Source organism: Chrysemys picta, chromosome 6 (genome assembly GCF_011386835.1).
Source record: "Chrysemys picta bellii isolate R12L10 chromosome 6, ASM1138683v2, whole genome shotgun sequence".
NCBI classification, from domain to species: domain Eukaryota; kingdom Metazoa; phylum Chordata; order Testudines; family Emydidae; genus Chrysemys; species Chrysemys picta.
In genome coordinates this window covers 29,604,103-29,628,491 of record NC_088796.1, presented here as the reverse complement: position 1 = coordinate 29,628,491, position 24,389 = coordinate 29,604,103, and the positions used below count along the sequence as shown (strand labels likewise).

Here is a 24,389-nt window from a genome sequence, read left to right as displayed (position 1 = left end):
AGCAGGTGAACATACACACAAAAATGAGGTACAATATTAAGTTCAAAAGGTAATAGAAGCTTCTATAATAAGTCAACTTTTATGTCCTTTGGGGCTAACCCAAGCCAAACAACTTGGGGATCTCTCCCTTATGTTTAGGAATGTTTGCCACAGAGTCCAGACAGCCTAAAAGATCCAGTTTCTCCTTGTCACACCCTTCCTTCTCCCCTTCACCCCAGAATGCAAGCTGATGGGATGAACACTCCTGCATGTAACCTCTTCATGGGGGGGAGCAATTGACAAAGTCTTTGTTCCACAATGACCCTTTGGATTTAATAATTCTTCCTGATGGGCTGGAGATAACATCACGCTTGATAATTCTTTTCCCCGACTGTGGGGAATTTACAGTCTTAAACATTTGTATCGTTACAGAGAAAGCATTTAAACATTACCTTATAACATGGGAAACAATTATTATAAGTAAGCTTAATACATGCAGCATCCTACAAGCATTCCATAAAGTTTCACATAATCCAATGATGTTTGCAGTGTAGTTGTAGCCATGTTGGTGCTAGGATATTAGAGAGACAAGAAAAATAATAAAAGACAAAAAATACCATATCACCAATGGGTAAGCACTTTTCACAAAGTGATCACTCCATATCAGATCTCTCTGTCCTTGTCCCCAAAGGAAACCTGCACAACATCTTCAAAACATGAACCTAGATGCTTAAATTTATAACTTTGCTAGACACCAAAAATCATGGTCTTAATAAAGACACTGGATTTATGGCTTATTACAGGGATGGGCAACCTCTGGCACGCGGCTCGCCAGAGTAAGCATCCTGGCGGGCTGGGCCAGTTTGTTTACCTGCCATGTCTGCAGGTTCGACTGATTGTGGCTCCCACTGGCTGTGGTTCGCCGCTCCAGGCCAATGGGGGCTGCGGGAACTGGCACGGGCTGAGGGACGTGCTGGCCACGGATTCCCGCCACCCCCATTGGCTTGGAGCGGTGAACCGCGGCCAGTGGGAGCCGTGATTGGCAGAACCTGCGGAGGCGGCAGGTAAACAAACCGGCCCGGCCCGCCAGGGTGCTTACCCTGACGAGCTGTGTGCCAGAGGTTGCCAACCCCTGGCTTATTACCAGGGACGGCTCTAGCTTTTTTGCCACCCCAAGCATGGTAGGCAGGCTGCCTTTGGCGGCATGCCTGCGGGAGGTCCCCGGCCCCACGGATTCGGTGGCATGCCTGCAGGAGGTCCACCGGTCCCACGGATTCGGTGTACCCACCGCTGAATTGCCGCTAAATCCGCGAGACCGGTGGACCTCCCGTAGGCAAGCGGCCAAAGGCTGCCTGACTGCCATCCTCGCAGGGACTGGCAAGGCACCCCCCCCGCGGCTTGCCACCCCAGGCACGCGCTTGGAGCGCTGGTGCCTGGAGCCGCCACTGCTTATTACAACAATCTGTAACCCACTAACCCTCATTTTTTTTGTCCTATTACTGAAAAGGTGTTAACAGGCCACTTCACATTGAATGGTCTGATACAATATGTGTTAACTACTTATGCCAAACAATCTATTCCACTGTGTGTTTAGCTGTGACACTCTGGGTATGTCTACACTGCACAGTAAGCCCAGGATTCAAACTCAGGCTCAAGCTTAACCCCCATTCCGTCTACACACAACTCTTGCTAATCCAGGGCTCAGAGCCAGGGGTTGAATGGTCCAAGCTTGAATCAAGCCAGGACCCAGGGTTCAAGCCCTACTGTTTTTCAGCCCCACTGGACTAGTGCTCTGGGAGTCTGCCAAAAGTATTCCACAACCCCCAGGCCAAGTTTCTTTGTCAACAGACAAAGACAAGTTTGGTAGACCGTAAAGTTTTGCGAGACTGCACCATGAACAAAGGGTCAGAGCAGCCACATTTTGGGAGGGCACTAGGAAGTCTGGGATATGGGGTTGGACTTGGGCCCACATCATGCAGTATAAATGCTGGAGCCCCAGGTTGGGACCCAGGGCTCAACAATTCCTAACCTGGGGATACAAACAAGTGTAGATGCTCAAACCCTATGTTATCAAACCTAGGGTCTGCTAACTCAAGTTCTGCTACCCGTGGGCTTACTCTGCAGTGTAGATGTACCCTCAGTGAACCTTTCCCAGACCTGAAGAAGAGCTCTGTGTAGCTCAAAAGCTTGTCTCTTTCACCAACAGACTTTAGTCCAGTACCAGATACTACCTTACCCACCTTGTCTTGCTAATAATCCACTGAAACAGTATTATTAGATGTTAATGACATTAAGTCATTACTAAAATGGGCTGGTTTCAAATCAATGACCTTGTGAAAAAGAGAGAGGTTTCGTATTCTGTTACTAGTCAGCTGAGCCATCAGTTTCCTCACCTTCATTTTTTTAAACAGCTGAATTACTCTGTTTCATGTGAATATGAACCTGGTAGCACAAAGCAGCTTGATAACAGAAGTGAATTTCTTTCTTAAACCTCATGTCCTTCACAAATTTCTGAAATAATATTTTGCAGGTTACAAATAAAGGAGTTTCTCTTTAGCTTAGCTGGAAATCTAAATACAACTTTAGCCATGTGGCTTAGTGTACATAGTTTCTCTGCTGGCATAGTTATTTAGAGCTAAATTGTGTCATTAAGACACAGCCTGAAGTAAGTGGCAGAGTATAAGCATAATGCACCTGGGGGACATAGGGAGACACTGTGCCTCAGAGAAAGCCCTCAGAGGCTCAATTCCTCCCCAGCTCCCCTTTTGCATTGTGGGACAGCAATTGATGATACCCTTTGAGATGCTGAAAAATTCCCCCAGCCAGCTGACCTGCTTCTCCTTCTCCATGTCAACTTACTCCTGGTGAGAGCATCTTTTGCACAGGGAGTGCTGGGAGCTGCAATGCAGGCAATGCAGGTTGCCCTACTGCAACAAAATCTAGCCTTTAATTTGTTCGTGTTACAGTCATGCCTTTTAAAAACATATTTAAAAAGGATAACTTGAACAAAAATACCTAAGCAATGACAATATTTTATGTCTGATATGATTAAGCCTTTGTTTTCAGTTACTGTAATAATGACATAAGTTAATTGAGATTTTAAAACTAACTGTTTACTTCAGATGGGTGCATTTTTATTGTATGAACTTATATTTTCCAGACACCGGTTGTTGAAGATATATGCAAAAACATATCTCAGACAGCTGACGAAAAGCCGGCTGAAGAAGCACCGAAGCCACACAACCACCATTCACACCACCACAATCAACGTAGACATCATGGACACAGGCACCACCACCAGGAAGGGGACCAGCTTTCAGAAGAGCAGAATCAACAGGATTCTGCTCACGCTCCGAGAAATCATTCCCACCAGAGCAGTCAACGTCATAACAGGGTTGTGGGTCGTAATAGACAGGGTCAGAAAGGTAGTCAACCAAATGTAGAAACTGCCCCACAAAGAGAAGTGGGGAAAGTTCCTACACAAGTTAAGAGGCCTTGAAAAAAAGGAACTTCCAGCTGAAACAAACAGTTAACCTGAAACTGGCAGAAAGTGTCACAGTCAACTTCTAGTAGCTGATGTTGACACTGCCGACACCTGTTGTTTGAAGAATCAGGAAATGCAGCCACCTGACACTGTCAGGGAGAACTCCCATCTTCCTGCAGGTGACATGGCCAGCTGTTAGCAGAGAACATCACTGAATCTTGACAGTGACGCCTGCCCACAGCTGCTTGACATTCACCAGCAGCAAGTGAGCATGAAACATCTGACACCTGACAGTGAGAAGGAAAGACAGGAAACTGAGCATGAAAAACAAACTAAACATTTTAACATCAGGAAAGATCCCTTCAATTAGAATGCATTTAATTCTAATACAACTTGTAATAACAAACTTCAAACTTATCAGATTAATACCCTAGACAGGAAACGGAAAAGCGTAGAGAAGTTAAAATATAACACTGAAAACAATTTGATATGTGTTGGAATACCATCAGTAGAGGGTTATTTTTTTTTTAAAAGTAAAATTACCTAAGCCATAGTTTGTTTTTTCAGTGCTAGTTGAAGGGTGTCTACAGCATTTGGTTAATTTGTCTTTCTTGTTTCTCTCCTAATATTCTGCTTGCATTAGTGAGGACAGAAGCATAAACTATAACCTAGGGGCTTCTGTTTGATATTTAGCAACCAAGAATAGAAGAAAGCCAGAAAAGACATTCTAATCATGTTTTATTACTTATTTCTGAAGAACAGGAAATATTAAAAAGTTAATTTTTTTCTCAACTAAAAAAAATCATATTGTTTTTGATACATATGAAAAGCTTATTCAAGAGTAACGTGCCATAACAATGTTTTATTTCAGCTGTAAACCATATGCCAAAAATTGCATTGTTCAAAAAACAAAAAAATGGTTTTTGTACTCTTTGATATCTTATAGTTTAAGGACCAGATCCTATATCAGACTCCATTAGCAAGGACCCCTGTACCTTTGTGAAGCTCTACTGAAGACAACAAGATTCTGCATGGGCACAGGGGGCAGTGTTAGTAGATCTTGATGTGGAATCAGGGCGTGAAACAAGGTTATGAATCAAATTCATTCCTGGTATAAGCAAACACAACTCTCACTGAATTGTGTCTATTTATGCCAGGGTTAAATTTAGCCATATATATAGATTATCAATGTAATTTACTAATGAAACTTGTATAATGTCTCTCTTTGTGTAGTTATTTGTACAATTTGACTATCTTAACTGAACTGAAAACAACGTAGTCTTTAATTTGAAGGATCATGGAAGAAAGAAAAGAGAATAGAGGTGAATGCTTTGAAAGCACATGCCATAGTTAATGATGGTTTAATAGGGAAACTGTCTCCTATAAAACCTGAATCCTTTTATGGTGAATGCTAATAAGCAAGAAAGCAGTACTGAATATAAGGAGAATATAGATGTATGGTATATTTGATAAGAGAGTTTTCAATAAAAATAGATGGCATTCCAGAGTTGCCTTATATTTTGTTTTCACTTTCCAAGTACATAGCTTGTGCTATTGCATTTATAATATATTTTTCAGTTGTATTAAGTCAAGAAACCATTTCAGTAGTGCATGTTCAAAGTTACTTTCAAAAACGTCTCCGTTTGAGGAGGGAATCTGGGCCACTGCTGAGTCGTTGCTCTAAATCTCTAATAGTGTTACGGAGAATTTCAATTTCCTTGTTTTTTTCCTCTTGGAGATGCTGAAGTTTCTATAGAAATATAAATAAATGTTTTGGTAATTAAAATTTAGAACTGAAATACAGCATAGGTGTATCAACACAACTTGCTGCTACTAATGAAATTATCCTAAATACAATAATGAGAACATAATATGTATTTTACAAGGATAATTCTCACAAAATCCTCTTTATTTGACAGCCTAATGGCCCTCATCTAGAAAAGCACATGCACGATGCACATGTTTAACTTTAAGTGCACGAGTACTGCCATTGAAGTCAATAAGACTATTCAAGGTAAAAGTTAAGCATGTGCTTAAGTGCTTTGTTGGTACATGGCCAATATGAAATCCCACAATCCTCACCTTACACTGGAATGAAAGCAATAGTTGATGTTTGATTGTGTATGGGCATTATTTTAACAAAATATATTTAAACATCTACAAAAAAATTCAAGCTTATTTGAAAGTGCAAATGGCAGTAACATTAAATCCCTGAAGCAAGGGATCGTGCATATATTTAAAAATAAACCACCGGATGCTATGTTTAACATTTTCAAAGTTTATTATTATTATTACATATACTTTAAGATATATAATAAATAGTAAATCCTCAACCCTATCCCCTGACCTCCATAAACTGGCACCAGAAGGATTCTGTGGTAAACTGTGACATCATCATACTGGAAAGAACATAATCAATGAAAGCTGGAAGGCTATGGTGGGGCTGCACATCGTGCATAGCTGCCAACATGCGACAGCCATCGACAGGAATATTTAGGGCTCAAGCCAAACCCTGTTGAAGTCAGCAGGCTTCAATAGGCTTTGGATCAGGCCCTTAGTTGGGGGATGCACACTGCAATCAAATCCACTGGTTGTTGCTTCCTCCTTCTGGACAGGTTTCCAGGATACTGGTGGTTTGGTTGAGGCAATTTATCCCTCTGTGGAGCCTCCACTGAGCACACTGGGTTTGTACAGGTGTAACTGATGACAGAATCTGTCCCCCAGAATCGTTAGTGCTGGGAATGACACATGAGCTGGAAGGTTCACAGCTTCACTTTCAGATACATCAAAAAATCATTGTTTTACTTGGTAAGTGAGCAATATGGTTTGGAGCCATGGTGGCACAATAAACAAGGAGTGGCACATTTTGTAAAAATGGCAGTCACTTTTCAAAGCAAGCTGTGCTTTAAAACCTTACATATCATATAGAAATACCAGCAAGATATTCTATATAAACACATGGTAGCAACAGTATTTGCAACCCACAGACATTTTTAGGAAAAAGCTATTAAAACACATACCCTTCTGTAGATGTTTTGAGGCAAGACAGTGGTATCTGGATATGATTTTGTTGTTTTATTCTGAACTCTTGCTAATTTAGCATTGAACTGAAACAAAAGGAAAGGACAAAAATCCCTAATATTTACACTGACCCAACAGAAGAAAACATTATTCACCAAGGGCAAGTCATGCCTGACCAACCTGATTGCCTTCTATGAGGAGATAACTGGCTCTGTGGATATGGGGAAAGCAGTGGATGTGATATATCTTGACTTTAGCAAAGCTTTTGATATGGTCTCCTACAGTATTCTTGCCAGCAAGTTAAAAAACTATGGATTGGATGAATGGACTATAAGGTGGAGAGAAAGCTGGCTAGATTGTCGGGCTCAATGGGTAGTGATCAACGGCTCGATGTCCAGATGGCAGCCAGTATCAAGCGGAGTGCCCCAGGGGTCGGTCCTGGGGCCAGTTTTGTTCAACATCTTTATTAATGATCTGGATGATGGGATTAATTGCACCCTCAGCAAGTTCGCAGATGACACTAAACTGGGGGGAGAGGTAGATACGCTGGAGGGTAGGAATAGGGTCCAGAGTGATCTAGACAAATTGGAGGATTGGGCTCAAAGTAATCTGATGAGGTTCAACAAGAACAAGTGCAGAGTTCTGCACTTAGGAAGGAAGACTCCCATGCACCACTACAGGCTGGGGACTGACTGGCTAAGCAGCAGTTCTGCAGAAAAAGACCTGAGGATTACAGTGGACAAGAAGCTGGATATGAGTCAGCAGTTTGCCCTTGTTGCCAAGAAGGCCAATGGCATATTGGGCTGTATTAGTAGGAGCACTGCCAGCAGATCGAGGGAAGTGATTATTCCCCTCTATTCGGCACTGGTGAGGCCACACCTGGAGTATTGCGTCCAGTTTTGGGCCCCCCACTACAGAAAGGATGTGGACAAATTGGAGAAAGTCCAGCGGAGGGCAATGGAAATGATTAGGGGTCTGGAGCACATGACTTACGAGGAGAGGTTGAGGGAACGGGCTATTTAGTCTGGAGAAGAGAGGAGTGAGGGGGGATTTGATAGCAGCCTTCAACTACTGAAGGGGGGTTCCAAAGAGGATGGAGCTAAGCTGTTCTCAGTGTTGGCAGATGACAGAACAAGAAGCAATGGTCTCAAGTTGCAGTGGGGGAAGTCTAGGTTGGATATTAGGAAACACTATTTCGCTAGGAGGGTGGTGAAGCACTGGAATGGGAGGTGGTGGAATCTTCATCTTTAGAGATTTTTAAAGCCCAGCTTGACAAAGCCTTGGCTGGGATGATTTAGTTGGTGTTGGCCCTGCTTTGAGCAGGGGGTTGGACTAGATGACCTCCTGAGGTCTCTTCCAACCCTAATATTCTATGATTCTATGATTATTTTCATAAAATAGGCATAATTTCCACGTGGTTTTGCATGTATTTTGTACCTTAAAATTAAAACTGGCAGGGTGATCCAACAACTTAATTAGAAATGCAACTACTTAATCAGTTTTTTAAAATTAAAAATTAATAAGATTACAAGTGGACAGAGTCCCTTTAAAAATATTGGCCCAAGTCCTTGATTCTGGTGGTTCAAAGGGGCCATAATATTTGTCTGCCAACCAGCTGAGGATTTTCCCCAACTGTAGGGAGTGTGTCTGGGCAAAAGAAGGCATTGCATACTCTTAATTAAACCAGCCCCAAGTTTGGGTCCTGAGGAGAGCTCATCCCAACCAGAGGTTCATGCCCTATTTATTTTTTTTAACATGAAATCTTTGCTTAGTTTTTCAGTAGCAGAGCAGTGGCTTTAAAACCTCAGATGTTAAATAAAGCTCCAGTCCTGAAGCTTACAGTACCTATGCAGCGTTCCTCTGAAATCAGTGGGCGCTGCCAGCGCATTGCTGGATCAGGGCCTCAAGCTCTCAACATTTTAAAGTAAAGACATCTTCCAAATATTACAGGAACTATAAACATTTGAAAAAATAAGCAAAAAACAAAAGCATTTTTTTCATCCCTCTAGGTGCTAAAAAACATACAGGGCAAAATTTTCTAAGAGGGCATAACAGATGTACTTAAAACAATTCTTTCTTTCCCAAAAACAACACAATAAGTCATATTATTCTTAAAATACAGACATATCCCCCATTTGTTAATGGTAGTTAATTACACGTGTACACGGAGGAGAGAACAGATCTCAACATTTTTCGTACTGGCCAACTTCGGAGGGCTTACCCTCAGCTCAGATGAAGCTCATTGACAATTTACACCACCTGTGGACCTGCCTCTTTAAATTTTAAAACTGTGAGGATCCAAATTACATTAGTAAGTGCTAATCTCAACCCTTTTCTTTACATAGAATCTTTTAAATCTATCCAAGGTGCATGTCTATTTGGTCTTTAAACTTTGAACTTATGAAACCCTCTCTTCCCTGTAGTGCATACCTCTATCTGCAGTTTGATGATCTCATTCTGTTTCTCTTTATCTAGAGTTCTCAGTTGTCTGGTTAAGTCTAATATTGTCAGCTCTTTTTTCTCTAGCTTTTCTTTATGCTCTTCTTCTTTTAGTTCAACTAATAATAAAATAATATAAAATTGTAATTATCAAGAACATTAATTTTATTAACTGAGTAAAATTCAAAACGAGCAGAAGCTGTAAAGTGACAAATTCATGAACCAACTAAAAACACAAATTGAAAAAAGGGAAAACATATTAAAAATGTATTGTTCTTTGTTTGGAATGAAAAAAATGGTTATTTTAAATGTCTAATGGATTCCCAAATAACTGACTATTTCCAAGCCACTATCATGATTTTGGCCTGTACTTCGCTGTTCCAGACTCATAATCAGAGATGCAATCTGGTCACCACATTGAAGGCTACGGCATGTGCTGAAAACATCAAAGCAATCCCTGGTTGCATTGGCTATGAATGCTGAAGCCACTGAGATTTTCTTTTAACTCCAAACCTAACCTCAATGATTTCTTAGCCATTTTAATTGGCAGTCCGGCTGCCAAATTGTGAGTCCAGGCCCGTTCTGCTCTTGCAGAACACATTGCTGCAGAAGCCCTCAGGGAGGAAGATACAGCCTCAAATGCAATGATATATCCATTCTGTGGTCGCTAGGTTCTTTTGGGCAAAAAATTCCTTTCAGTTAGGGTAGCAGTGTCTTTGACTAGTGCTGAAACTGCCCTGTCCACTTTGGGAAAAGAGACAGTAGTCCACGAAAGCTTATGCTCTAATAAATTTGTTAGTCTCTAAGGTACCACAAGTACTCCTGTTCTTTTTTTGGTTTGCTACAGTTTGTGTTGTAGAATATTTTGGCACACCTGGACAATCTCATACACTTTGCTGGTGTTTCCCATTCAGCCTTAATTACTTTTTGCAAAAAGATATAAAGGGGAATGTGTGGTTCAGATTTTGAACTGGTTAGAAAATATTTTTGTAATTTCTATAGCAGTCCTCTTCTTCCTCCTTAGAATCGTTTCTAATGAGCTCATCAGAAAATGAGGATGAAAATGAATTAAATGATGATGAAGAAGAGCCAGATGCTTAAACAATGTATTCCCTTTATTATGGTTTTTCTTTCCATGTATGAAAACTTTGAGCAGAGCCTCTAGTTCTGGGTCCTTCTGGTGATGCGTCGGTGGAACTGTTATCCCAAGAAGAACAGGGCAGTATTTTTCAAAAAGAAGAACAGGAGGACTTGTGGCACCTTAGAGACTAACAAATTTATTAGAGCATAAGCTTTCGTGGACTATAGCCCACTTCTTCGGATGCATATAGAATGGAACATATATTGAGGAGATATATATACACACATACAGAGAGCATAAACAGGTGGGAGTTGTCTTACCACCTCTGAGAGGCCAATTAATTAAGAGAAAAAAACTTTTGAAGTGATAATCAAGCTAGCCCAGCACAGACAGACAGTTAGATAACAAGTGTGAGAATACTTACAAGGGGAGATAGATTTCAATGTTTGTAATGGCCCAACCATTCCCAGTCCTTATTTAAACCGGAGTTGATTGTGTCTAGTTTGCATATCAATTCTAGCTCAGCAGTTTCTCGTTGGAGTCTGTTTTTGAAGTTTTTCTGTTGTAATATAGCCACCCGCAGGTCTGTCACTGAATGACCAGACAGGTTAAAGTGTTCTCCTACTGGTTTTTGAGTATTTTGATTCCTGATGTCAGATTTGTGTCCATTAATTCTTTTGCGTAGAGACTGTCCGGTTTGGCCAATGTACATGGCAGAGGGGCATTGCTGGCACATGATGGCATATATCACATTGGTAGATGTGCAGGTGAACGAGCCCCTGATGGTATGGCTGATGTGATTAGGTCCTATGATGATGTCACTGGAATAGATATGTGGACAGAGTTGACATCGGGGTTTGTTACAAGGATAGGTTCCTGGGTTAGTGGTTTTGTTCAGTGATGTGTGGTTGCTGGTGAGTATTTGCTTTAGGTTGGGGGGTTGTCTGTAAGCGAGGACAGGTCTGTCTCCCAAGATCTGTGAGAGTAAAGGATCATCTTTCAGGATAGGTTGTAGATCTCTGATGATGCGCTGGAGAGGTTTTAGTTGGGGGCTGAAGGTGACAGCTAGTGGTGTTCTGTTATTTTCTTTGTTGGGCCTGTCTTGTAGGAGGTGACTTCTGGGTACTCGTCTGGCTCTGTCAATCTGTTTTTTCACTTCAGCAGGTGGGTATTGTAGTTTTAAGAATGCTTGATAGAGATCTTGTAGGTGCTTGTCTCTATCCAAGGGATTGGAGCAAATGCGGTTATATCTTAGAGCTTGGCTGTAGACAATGGATCGTGTGGTGTGTCCTGGATGGAAGCTGGAGGCATGTAGGTAAGTGTAGCGGTCAGTAGGTTTCCGGTATAGGGTGGTATTTATGTGACCATCGCTTATTAGCACAGTAGTGTCCAGGAAATGGACCGCTTGTGTGGATTGATCTAGGCTGAGGTTGATGGTGGGATGGAAATTATTGAAATCATGGTGAAATTCCTCAAGGGCTTCTTTTCCATGGGTCCAGATGATGAAGATGTCATCAATGTAGCGCAAGTAGAGTAGGGGCGTTAGGGGACGAGAGCTAAGGAAGCGTTGTTCTAAGTCAGCCATAAAAATGTTGGCATATTGTGGGGCCATGCGGGTACCCATAGCAGTGCCGCTGACTTGAAGGTATATATTGTCCCCAAATGTGAAATAGTTGTGGGTGAGGACAAAACCACAAAGTTCAGCCACCAGGTTAGCTGTGATATTATCAGGGATACTGTTCCTGATAGCTTGTAGTCCATCTTTGTGTGGAATATTGGTGTAGAGGGCTTCTACGTCCATAGTGGCCAGGATGGTGTTTTCTGGAAGATCACCGATGGATTGTAGTTTCCTCAGGAAGTCAGTGGTGTCTCGAAGATAGCTGGGAGTGCTGGTAGCGTAGGGTCTGAGGAGAGAGTCTACATAACCAGACAAGCCTGATGTTAGGGTGCCAATGCCTGAGATGATGGGGCGTCCAGGATATCCAGGTTTATGGATCTTGGGTAGCAAATAGAATACCCCTGGTCGGGGTTCTAGGCATGTGTCTGTACAGATTTGTTCCTGTGCTTTGTCAGGGAGTTTTTTTAGCAGATGGTGTAGTTTCTTTAGGTAATCCTCAGTGGGATCAGAGGATAATGGCCTGTAGAATGTGGTGTTAGAGAGCTGTCTAGCAGCCTCCTGGTCATATTCCAATTTATTCATGATGATGACAGCACCTCCTTTGTCAGCCTTTTTGATTATGATGTCAGGGTTGTTTCTGAGGCTGTAGATGGCGTTGTGTTCTGCATGGCTGAGGTTATGTGGCAAGTGATGTTGCTTTTCCACAATTTCAGCCTTTGCACGTCGACGGAAGCACTCTATGTAGAAATCCAGTCTGTTGTTTCGACCGTCCGGAGGAGTCCACGCAGAATCCTTTTTTTTGTAGTGCTGGTAGGGAGGATTCTGTGGGTTAGTATGCTGTTCAGAGGTATGTTGGAAATATTCTTTGAGTCGGAGACGTCGAAAGTAGGATTCTAGGTCACCGCAGAACTGTATCATATTCATGGGTCTGGAGGGACAAAAGGAGAGGCCCCGAGATAGGACAGACTCTTCTGCTGGGCTAAGAGTATAGCTGGAAAGATTAACAATATTGCTGGGTGGGTTAAGGGAACTACTGTTGTGGCTGCTTGTGGCATGTAGCAGTTTAGATAGTTTAGTGTCCTTTTTCCTTTGTAGAGAGGCAAAGTTTGTCTTGTAAATGGCTTGTCTAGTTTTTGTAAAGTCTATCCATGAGGAAGTTTGTGTGGAAGGTTGGTTTCTTATGAGAGTATCCAGTTCTGAGAGCTCATTCTTAATCTTTCCCTGTTTGCTGTATAGGATGCTGATCAGGTGATTTCGCAGTTTCTTTGAGAGTGTGTGACACAGTCTCTCAGCATAGTCTGTGTGATATGTAGATTGTAATGGATTTTTTACCTTTAGTCCTTTTGGTATGATGTCCATCTGCTTGCATTTGGAAAGGAAGATGATGTCTGTCTGTATCTGTACGAGTTTTTTCATGAGGTTGATGGATTTCCACTCCATACGGCTAAATGCAGTGCCTTGCATAATGAAAGGTTTCAGAGTAGCAGCCGTGTTAGTCTGTATCCGCAAAAAGAAGAACAGGAGGACTTGTGGCACCTTAGAGACTAACAAATTTATTAGAGCATAAGCTTTCGTGGACTATAGCCCACTTCTTCGGATGCATATAGAATGGAACATATATTGAGGAGATATATATACACACATACAGAGAGCATAAACAGGTGGGAGTTGTCTTACCACCTCTGAGAGGCCAATTAATTAAGAGAAAAAAACTTTTGAAGTGATAATCAAGCTAGCCCAGCACAGACAGACAGTTAGATAACAAGTGTGAGAATACTTACAAGGGGAGATAGATTTCAATGTTTGTAATGGCCCAACCATTCCCAGTCCTTATTTAAACCGGAGTTGATTGTGTCTAGTTTGCATATCAATTCTAGCTCAGCAGTTTCTCGTTGGAGTCTGTTTTTGAAGTTTTTCTGTTGTAATATAGCCACCCGCAGGTCTGTCACTGAATGACCAGACAGGTTAAAGTGTTCTCCTACTGGTTTTTGAGTATTTTGATTCCTGATGTCAGATTTGTGTCCATTAATTCTTTTGCGTAGAGACTGTCCGGTTTGGCCAATGTACATGGCAGAGGGGCATTGCTGGCACATGATGGCATATATCACATTGGTAGATGTGCAGGTGAACGAGCCCCTGATGGTATGGCTGATGTGATTAGGTCCTATGATGATGTCACTGGAATAGATATGTGGACAGAGTTGACATCGGGGTTTGTTACAAGGATAGGTTCCTGGGTTAGTGGTTTTGTTCAGTGATGTGTGGTTGCTGGTGAGTATTTGCTTTAGGTTGGGGGGTTGTCTGTAAGCGAGGACAGGTCTGTCTCCCAAGATCTGTGAGAGTAAAGGATCATCTTTCAGGATAGGTTGTAGATCTCTGATGATGCGCTGGAGAGGTTTTAGTTGGGGGCTGAAGGTGACAGCTAGTGGTGTTCTGTTATTTTCTTTGTTGGGCCTGGTATTTTTCAAAGTATCTGAAGTAATTTCTTGAATCTTTCCCCCTTTTATAATTTGACTTCTTAAGGGAGGTGGGGATTGGGGACCTGAGTCAGATGAGGAGTCCTGGGAACCTCTTCTGCTAGCAGGCATCTTTTTATCTTTGTCCTTTTGAAAGTGGATAGAAAGCCTGTAAGGGGACACTGCAGCCACTATCTGGGGCTCACAAGATGGCCTCTGAGATAAAGGTGCTTTTTGTGCCAAATCCAAGAACTCCCTAGCCCAAGAAGAAATTTCTTCCTGAAAGGAAGACTGATTCCCTTCTTCTCTGCTTCATGGAGGGATGACCTGAGCCATGGACCACATGCACCCAAAATGGTCTCACTGGCCACTCCTGGCTCTGTCTGTGGTGGATTCAGCCGACTGGCTTATGGTTTCCTATGCCGGGCTGCTGCCCTTTGATGTAACTGCATCTGGTGGCTCAAGTGCTCTCTTCATTTTTCCGCCACCCACTGAGACATTTGTGGTCTCTGACTGTCAGACTCCTCCCTCACAGGGGGGGAACTCCTGGGGAACTGGCTCTGGGGTTGGCGTGAGGCAGCCAAAGTGAAACCTTTCTGAGAAGATGAGGCGGCTGGGTTGCACAAGGCACAACTCTCTCCTTCTATACCCTCTGGCAGGGACACAGCACAGGAGAAACACAGCCTTGGTCTCCCTCCACCATCCTCCTACCCTATAAACTGAACAGTCAGGGCAGGGGGGAGGCACTGTGCTAATTCCAGGCAGTGTTTGTTTTTTTTTAAATTCTCTCTCTTGCAGCAAGTACTGGATTCTCTGCCCTGCCCGTAGGGAGACAAAGCAAAGCAAAACTGAGGAGGTCCTCCCTGGAAGGTGGGGTTGGGGCTAGTCCCTTGTCCCCAGTTCAATGCTTTGATTCTGCCCCCTATATCTACAGTCAGGCAATGACCCACACTAAGGAGCTATGAACCTAGCCTTGAGAAAGGATAATAGTTACTGTTGCTATATATACACACACACAGAGTTCAATATTTTACAAGTAATACATTTCAAATTAAACAAATATAATCTGATGTGAAGTGGAACTCACCATTACCCCTTATTGTAGACAGGAATATCTTGTCAGAGGGCCTTAGACTTCTATAGAATCTTTGCTTTTAAATTATCTAAAAAAAGGTCTCAAATAGGTATAAAATGTGCTACCTATAAGTTTCCTGAACAATATGAAAGTGAAAAAGAGATACAGAACATATATAACCAGCTGGTAATTTTGATTTGGATATGTCATATCTCAGGATCATTAAAACTTAGTGCAGCATTCAGAAAACTTACATTTTCTGCTCATGTCACAATGAACCTTTGTTAATTCCAGCTTGTATTCTTCTTCTTTGTTTTTAATTTCTGTCACAAGTTTGTCAATTTGATTCTTATATTCCTGTGAATTTAAACATGTGAGTATTTGAATTTAAAGTTAAGTGCCTTTAACAAGACCTACCCCTGGGTCTGCAAAACATCATCTCTTATCGGTACTGCTCTGATCTTTAAATAGTTGGTCATCTGTTTTTATGTGCAAGATCAGCTTCAGAAGAAGAGCAATGATAAGATAAATGAAAAGAATAATCCAGTTCAGCCACAGCTCTTTCAGGAATGATTCATAGATTCCAAAGCCAAAAGGGACCATTGTGATCACCTAGTCTGACCTGCTGTATAACAGAGGCCATAGAATTTCCCCAAAGTTTAATACCATGTCCCTCATGAAGAACTGTAAACCATTGCTTGAGATGCTCCAATCAAGGGAAATATAGATATATGCCCTATTGCTTTGAATACAGAATGCCCAGTCATGTCTCACCTGTTCATGAGCCTTTAATTTCTCTTCCAAGAGATGGGTATTATTCTTCAGCCTTTCATTTTCATCTGTATAAATAAAATATTGTATCAGTTAGAAAAAATGAAATCTCATCAATACCAACAGTCAGAATAAAGAAATACTTTTATATGTATTTTTATTATCCAGCTGAACCTTAAAATAAAACTTCTTATTTAGAAGTAGATTCCATTACGACACCCTTTTATTACATCTTTGTGGTTTCTAATACACTTAAAAAAATTTAAAAGCACAATTATTGTTTATTTATAGTATTTGTCTCAGTCTTATTAATTTGGAAGAACTTTAGCCTTATAATAATTGATTTAGTTGATCAGAATTTTAGATGCTAAAATCTTTGGCTCAGGAACCAAGTCTTTGCAGATGTTTGTACAGCACTTGACACAATGGGACCCCAGTACTGAGTGTGGCCTATGGGGTGCTGCTGTAATATATATTAAATCATATAAAATTAACTGTTAAAAGAACACTTTTAAGGTTGCAAAGTTAAGTACTCAACATTTAGGAAATGCCAGAATTAAGGTTGTCCATGTAACCTTAATTTTTCCCCCTTGTACATATTCATTTACAAACATTGATTCCATGATCTCCTACTATTTTTGTGTCATTTAGTGCACAGAATGGACTGCACTAAGTGAACTGAAGCAACTGCTCAATGTTTCTTTTTACCCTCATTATTCTATGTGTGGCCTCATGCTTTATTTACTAAACTCCATCCAAATCCTGCACTGAATACAGAATTAACAACTTCCTCACAGTTTTCCATCTCAGAGCCTCACAAAAATTAATGAATTTATCATCACAACACCCCTGTGAGGTAGAAAAGTATTATTATCCCAGTTTTACAGATGAGAGTGCGCCCACTAACTTTGGGTGCCTTGAGACATCCAGGACTTGATTTTTCAGAGGTGCTGAGCATCTGCAGTTCCCTTGAGTTCAGTTGCAATCATGAGTATGGCTAAGATTTTGTCATAGATATTTTTAGTAAAAGTCACAGACAGGTCACAGGCAATAAAGAAAAATTCACGGAAACCCATGACCTGTCTGTGACTTTTACTAAAAATATCCATGAGAAAATCAGGAGCAGCAGAGCCCCCATAACCACTGTGACAGCTGGGGAGCTCCAGGGCCCCCCACCACCCATGGGGGCTCGGAGCTAGAAGGTCCCCCCGCCAATAGCTTGGAGCTGCGGGGCCCCTCTGCTGCCAGCAGCCCTAAGCTCCTGAGGAGCCCCGCTGCCCACAGCTTGGAGCTCCCAAGGTCCCTGCTGACTGCAGTAGCTGGGAACTGCGGGGTCCCCCCTGCTGCCTGTGGAGGCCAGGATCTGAGGGGGTCTCTTGGTGTCTGCAGTGGCTCGGACCTTGCGGAGGCCCCCGCTGCCCATGGTGGCCGAGGGCTGCAGGGTATCCTTACCACATGTGGTGGCTAGGAGCTCTGGGGAGCCCCCACAGCTCCCAGCCACCGTGGGCAGCGGGGGGAATCTGCAGCTCCCAGCCACTGTGGGAATGAAGTCACAGCTGTCTCTGGAAGTGACAGATTCCATGATTTCCACGACCTCCATGACAAAATTGTAGCCTTAATCATGAGTGCTTAGAATTTCTGAAAATCAGACTATATATGGCTAGGTCTACACTACCCGCCTGAATCGGCGGGTAGAAATCGACCTCTCGGGGATCGATTTATCGCGTCCCGTTGGGACGCGACAATCGATCCCCGAATCGGCGCTCTTACTCCACCAGCGGAGGTGGGAGTAAGCGCCGTCGACAGAAAGCCGCAGAAGTCGATTTTGCCGCCGTCCTCACAGCGGGGTAAGTCGGCTGCGATACGTCGAATTCAGCTACGCTATTCACGTAGCTGAATTTGCGTATCTTAAATCGACTCCCCCCTGTAGTGTAGATGTACCCTATGTCTCAGGTTGGGTATGCAGTAAATGAGGAACACACAATTAGTGGACACCCGTGGAAACAGAAAGGAAAAGACTTGAACTAGAAAAGAAAGTTGCAACCCACTTTTATGACAACATTGCTTTCGACATAGCACAAAATGAGTAATATAAAGAAATGGTTGAAGCTTTTCACCCTGAATATATTCCTCCTGACAGATGTGATCTCACAGGTCAGCTGCTGTATGTTGAAGTGAAAAACTAGAAGAAATAGTAAATGGAGAACTAAAAGAATCAACATTGACATTAATGCAGGAAGTTTGGTCAAACATGGGAAATGACCCAACAATGGCTTCAACCATCCATAAAGGGAAAAATCCATTCATATGTAACATTATTGTTTCTACTACATATAAAATGAAAACTGCAGAACATTGTCCAAATTGCAGAGGATGCCATCCAAGAATGCAAACGAAAGTATGACATGAAGTTCTTTGCCATTTGCTCAGACAACAAAAATAAAATTAAAATAATGAAGGAACCTCTCGGATGCAATCGTCCTAAACTTCTGAGGTATGAATGTTCAGCACAATATTTAAACCTTCTTGAGAAAGAAGTAACACCTAACACAATCCTAAAGCACATTGTGTAAGTTCAAAAATTCTGCAACCATCATCAACTTTGTGGGTGGTTGGTTGGTTGAAAAAGGAAGATTACTACCGAGTTTCCAAATAACTGTTGGTGGAACTCTCAGTAATATTGTGTCTCTATACTTGCATCCAACTACTGTAAGTCTGTTGACATTTTATCAAACAGAAGAGGTTTTTGATCAAAATACAGCACACATTCTGCAGAACAAAGGATTCTACAAAGAAGGAATAAATTTGCAAAAACAATTGGAGATTTTGGAGAGAGTTGACAGATTAGAGGCTAAGGCAGGGGGTCTCAAACTGGGGGTTGAGACCTCTCAGGGGGTCATGAGGTTATTACATGGGGGGTTGCGAGCTGTCAGCCTCCACACCAAATCCCGCTTTGCATCCTGCATTTATAATAGTGTTAAATATATAAAAAAGTGTTTTTAATTTATAAGGGGGGGGGGGTCACACTCAGAGGCTTGCTATGTGAAAGGGGTCACCAGTACAAAAGTTTGAGAACCACTGGGCTAAGGATACTACTATCACAGTCTCTGTGGAAATCTGGCTTCATTTGATTAACGACAAAGAACGGGAACCACAGAAAAAAATTCAGAGAACTTGTATATGGTACCTTTCCTTTGGAATAAATTTGTTCCAAACTTAGTAGCATAGGTGCTGAAAGAGCAAATTATTTTGGTAAAAGTATAGTAATATTTTGGGGCAGACATAAAAGAATGATTGGCCTAACTACTTAGTTGGGTAGGGACTCAATTATTTTATACTTGTGTTTTACTTATAGAAATGCAATCCTTGCATTTTGAATAATTTGTGTGCCTTTTTGTGTCTGAGGGATTGCTTCTGAAGTGAACCATATAGTGTATGTGATTTATATTTCGCCTCAGCAAACCTTCTCGTTTCCCCCACCCAGTATTTTCAGTTGTATTTTTTAGGCTGGGGAAAATCACAACTCAGATTGTCTATGCCCTGTATCACTGGATTTATGAACAAACCATTACTAAAAACCTAATACAAGCAGAGGATTTTCATGGAGTTTCAACAGGCAAGATAAATAACAAACTGACTCTTCATACAGATGATGCTTGTTATTTTCCTAGAAATTCTAGACCCTATAATCACCTATTAATCAATTCATTGATCTTCTAGGTCCACTTTATGAGTTCAAGCCTTATAATTGATATCCCCACTGGATTTAATAGTTCATTATGTTATTAAGCCTTATTTATTTCAGCAGTATTGAGTAAATCTTGTTGAATTAATCCCTTTTGATGGAATTAGTGAACACTTGCCAAGCTGGAAGGACTTCTAAACTTTATTTGGCAAAACAAACCTTATTAAAATGTCATATCCTTCTAAGATGTTTCATTGCCTATAGATGTTAACACTTACTTTTATGGATAAAAATGTTACAGTGGGAACTGTATGACAGTAGATTAGAAAAACCTGTTCGATAGCTAATCAACATGTCTTTTGCTTGGAGCAATCAGATCCTAGAGCCTTAGAGAACATTTTACAAAATAGGATACTAGCCCACAGTCTGCCTTTAGTTTGACAGTAAATCTCCTAGCTAAGGATAGTGTCTCTAAGAAAGAATTTAGTGATAGCCACCGAGGCCTTGAGATTATAGCCTTGTCAATGAATCACAGAAGATACCGGATTCTTATTTAAGGCTGATTTTCATAGATACTATTGTCACTTTACATCAGTGTTAAGGGTCCTTAAAATGGGAGTAAATTATATATACACCCCTTTAAGGTCCTTTACACTGCTGGAGTGGTGTAAAGTGGTTTTAGAATAAATGAGAATTAGTCCTTTAGAGTCCTGGCTCATTTGTTGAAAAGAAAGCCAACCTACCTCCCAGACAGATGGTAAATGGGACAGTGAACCCTCAATAAGAGGAGCTGAATCACTTTCAGTTGGGTAATGAAAGCCCTTTAAGCCACCACTGCTAAGGCTGTTCCCTACACAAAATTCCCATTGATTTCAATAGGAATTATGGAGGAACAGGGCACACTTCTGAGAGCTGCAGAGCACCTCCTTCAACATGCTGAATATTCATAGCTCCCACAGAGGCTAATGGGAGTCGAGGTTGCTCAGTACCTGACAGGAGACCCAGATCCTCAAAGGTATTTAAAGTCTAACTCCCATGGAAGTTAGATGGGGCAGTGTCTTGCAGGATTTGATCCTTTGTTGATGTGCGTTGAGCAGATGCTTAGCTTGTTGTGTATTTTAATCTATTTTGCGTAGATTTCATCGACATGAAAAGCTGCATTGAGTTATGTATTCAAAAATCCACAAATTTGTTTAATTTGGATTGTCATGATTCTTTAGAAGGTAGGGGCTGTTAGATCTGAATCATCTACTAATACATTTCTCTAGCTTTTGGTTTCATACATGTAGAAATTTTTGTTGCTAAAAGTTGATAGTGGAAACAAATCAAGGTTATCAAACCGGAGACCAGAGACTGAGACTACAAGGTCATTTGAAAACAGTGGAGTCTTTAAAAAAAAAAAAAAAAATCTTTACATACAAATAGTACACAGAAAGAAACTAAGAAATTCAATACATACACACAATCATTTTTAAGACTATGCACATGTAGCAAAGTTTGTGACATTACTGTATGGCAAAAATTCAAATTTGGACAATTTTCTCTCACTACATTCTATTCTTCAAGATTGACACTGTCCAATAAATGAATTAGGCAGGATGACTTAGGGCAGGTCTTCACTACGGGGGGGGGGAGGGGGCGGTGTCGATTTAAGATACGCAAATTTAGCTACGCGAATAGCGTAGCTGAATTTGACGTATCGCAGCCGACTTACCCCGCTGTAGGGACGGCGGCAAAATCGACCTCTGCAGCTTCCCGTCGACGGCGCTTACTCCCACCCCCGCTGGTGGAGTAAGCGTCGATTCGGGGATCGATTGTCGCGTCCCGACAGGACATGATAAATCGATCCCCGAGAGGTCAATTTCTACCCGCCGATTCAGGCGGGTACTGTAGACCTAGCCTTATTCAAAATGACTAAAGGAGAATCAACATTTCTGAAGGAACAGCAGAAGTACTCCCTCAGAGAGTCTATTTACATGATATACATTCTACCAGCATTTTCCTGAGGGCTGTAATATTTTATCACCATTATGAGAAACTGTGGGGGTATTTGGAATGCGCATGGCAAATTATATCAAGACTCTAGAGTTTTAGAGTAAATATGGGGAAAGAGCATGAAGTAGACAAAAGGAGAAAAAAGCATGGAAGAAGTGTCCGTAAGACTGTCAGTATCATTGAAAAATTAAAAACTGTATTGAACAATTAAAATGTGCTAACATAGAATAGATAGTTCTAATTATCTGCTATTGGCTTATAAACTAAGCCAAGTTTAAACCTATAAATGTAAAACATTGGGCAAACTGACAGAATACAAGCTGAGCTGATTAGAACTAGATATCATACTTTTATTAATGTGAAACCAATAAGTGTAAGAGAGATGGCATTCATTCTACGGAAAATTCACCTCCCAGCACAAGGCTTAAGTACCACTTAAATCCATAGGCTCAAGGAGCACTTAGCAAGCACATAGAGTTTGTGCTGGCCCTTCATACAGGGTGAATTTCACGAGTGACAATTAGAAGAAACAGATTTCACAGAAATCAACATCGTTAGGAGTATAAAAATCTGCTTCTAATTATGCTATGTATAAAAAAAACTAAACATTACAAATATATTGTGACAAAGTTCCTCCTCTATCTTGGTGGGTCCGGCACTTATTGGCAGATTTTCTTGCCTCAGAGATTCACCACATGGGCTGGGGAATAGCCCAGAGACCTTCCCCTCTGGGAGAACCCACAGTCCAGGTCAATTGGGAGGTTTGGGGGGAACCCGGGCCTGCCCTCTACTCCGGGTTCCAACTCAGGGCCCTCTGGACTGCAGCTGTCTATAGTGCCTCCTGTAACTGCTGCATGACAGCTACAACTCCCTGGACTACTTCCCCATGGCCTCCTCCAAACACCTTCCTTATTCTCACCACAGGACCTTCCTCCTTGTACGGGGAGCCAACCCACCCCTGCGGCACCTCCTGCTGGTTGTCCAGGGAATTAGCTCACCAGCCTCTGGAGCGCCCTCTGCAGGCCAGTGATCCAACTCGTTCTCTCCTTCTCGGCTCCCGTGTCCCTCCCAGGACCCCAGTGCCCTTTGCTCTGGGTGCTGCCCCTGGCAGTACCCACATGCTAGGTCTCCCCTCCCAGGGGAACCCCCACCCACTAACCCCACCTCACCTCAGTATCAGGCTACTGCCAGTCACCATCTAGCCCCACTCCCTGGGGCAGACTGCAGTATCAGCCACTCATCAGAGGCAAGGTTGGGTTTGGGCCTACTGCCTTGGCCTAACCCCCAGTACCTCCTAGCCTAACACTAGGCCACAGCCTGGGGCTTTCCAAGCTGGAGCTCCCTAGCTCCTCAGCCTTTCCCCAGCCCTGCTCCACTTAGGTACTCTGCTCTAGTTCCCTGCAGCCCGGCCCATCTCTCTCTGCACTCAGAGAAAGACTCTGGGTGCCTGGCTCCCAGCCTTTTTATACAGGCCAGCTATAGCCTGATTGGTGTGTCCCAGCTGTGGCTACTTCCCCAATCACCCCACTAGCTTTTCCCTTTGCCCCAGCCCTCTGCCAAGGCTGTTTTAAACCCCCCAGGCAGGAGCGGGGTAAGCATTCAGCTACACGCCTGGTGTCTGATAACACTTGTGCTCCTCAGTCCTCCAGCAGCACACCCTCTCAGCTCTTTGCACCTCTTGCTCCCAGCTCCTCACACTAGCACCACAAACTGAAGTGAGCTCCTTTTTAAAACCCAGGTGCCCTGATTAGCTTGCCTCAATTGATTCTAGCAGCTTCTTCTTAATTGGCTCCAGGTGTCCTAATTAGCCTGCCTGCCTTAACTGGTTCTAGCAGGTTCCTGATTACTCTAGTACAGCCCCTGCTCTGGTCACTCAGGGAACAGAAAACTACTCATCCAGTGACCAGTATATTTGCCCTCTACCAGATTCCTGTACCCCACTGGTCTGGGTCTGTCACAATATTTATCATTTTATTTCAAAATAATATCTAATAATAACAACTACCTAGATTAAGTATTTCTGGATGGTAGCTGCATTTTAAGAACATTATCAAACTAAGACCTAAAGCTTCCTTGACCCAGTAAAGCACTAATGCATGTGTAAGCATATGATTAAGTGCTTTGCTGGATCGCAGAGTACTTAAAAAAGGTGATTCACACTACCTTCATTTCTTGCAAGATTTCTTGCGCTGCTAAGAAATAAAAAACAAATCAAAAATTCAGGATATAAATCCTCATTCAGGCAAAACTCCCATTGAAAATAAAGCATTTTTGTATGTGTAGGACTGCAAGAAAAGTCCTTTATTGTGTATCACACACTTAAGCTTAGGCACATATGAAATGATAGGATATATCAGGTTTGTTTCTAATTTAATTTTGTTGTGTTTTCCGATTGGCAGTTAGAGATTGGTCTAACAAAAGGATTACATGTGAATTAGGAATCTCCTTGTTTATGCAAGAGATGTATATTTGTTCTAAAATATAATGCAATGTACTTTACAGGATTTTGTTTGTTTGTTTTTTTACCTCTCAGGTTACACTGATTTTCAATTGTTTGTCTTAGACCCTTTATCACATTCTGGAGAGTGGCATATTCTAAACAAACAAAAAGAAATATAAATATATTATTGTTCAGTGATTTCTTCATTATTTTCATTTTAGGATTCCACTCTAAGAACTGAAAACAACCATAAATATCTTATTTAACAATGAGTGGTCTTTTGTAACAGGTAGCAGGTACTTCAAGGAAAAACAATCTTACAACTATTTCAGTGTTCAGTTATAG

General features: G+C 41.9%; 2 protein-coding genes across 2 annotated transcripts in view; one reads left to right on the top strand and one right to left on the bottom strand.

The window, feature by feature from the left end:
- The window catches only part of SELENOP (selenoprotein P), a 24,731-nt gene extending 19,763 nt beyond the window's left edge, over positions 1–4,968 (top strand). The window contains exon 6 of the mRNA XM_005282208.5: positions 3,140–4,968. Within this exon, the coding sequence (XP_005282265.2) occupies positions 3,140–3,499 (360 nt within the window). The 3' untranslated portion in view covers positions 3,500–4,968. The remainder of the gene's footprint in view (positions 1–3,139) is intronic.
- CCDC152 (coiled-coil domain containing 152) lies at positions 4,954–24,389 on the bottom strand. Its single transcript, XM_005282207.4, has 6 exons — positions 24,131–24,389; positions 15,928–15,992; positions 15,408–15,510; positions 8,915–9,042; positions 6,484–6,570; positions 4,954–5,213 (listed from the first exon to the last, which is right to left on the bottom strand). Exons 1-6 carry the CDS (start codon positions 24,258–24,260, stop codon positions 5,091–5,093), a joined length of 636 nt encoding a protein of 211 aa, XP_005282264.2. The 5' UTR covers positions 24,261–24,389; the 3' UTR covers positions 4,954–5,090.

Bases quoted from the DNA above. Each gene is read 5' to 3' on its own strand.
- CCDC152 (XM_005282207.4), bottom strand. From the start codon at position 24,260: ATGAAAATAATGAAGAAATCACTGAACAATAATATATTTATATTTCTT. The intron at 15,511-15,927 runs GTGAGACATGAC...TTAAATTCACAG, and splicing joins AATTAAAGGCTCATGAACAG to GAATATAAGAATCAAATTGA. The intron at 6,571-8,914 runs GTATGCACTACA...CTTTTGTTTCAG, and splicing joins TCATCAAACTGCAGATAGAG to TTCAATGCTAAATTAGCAAG.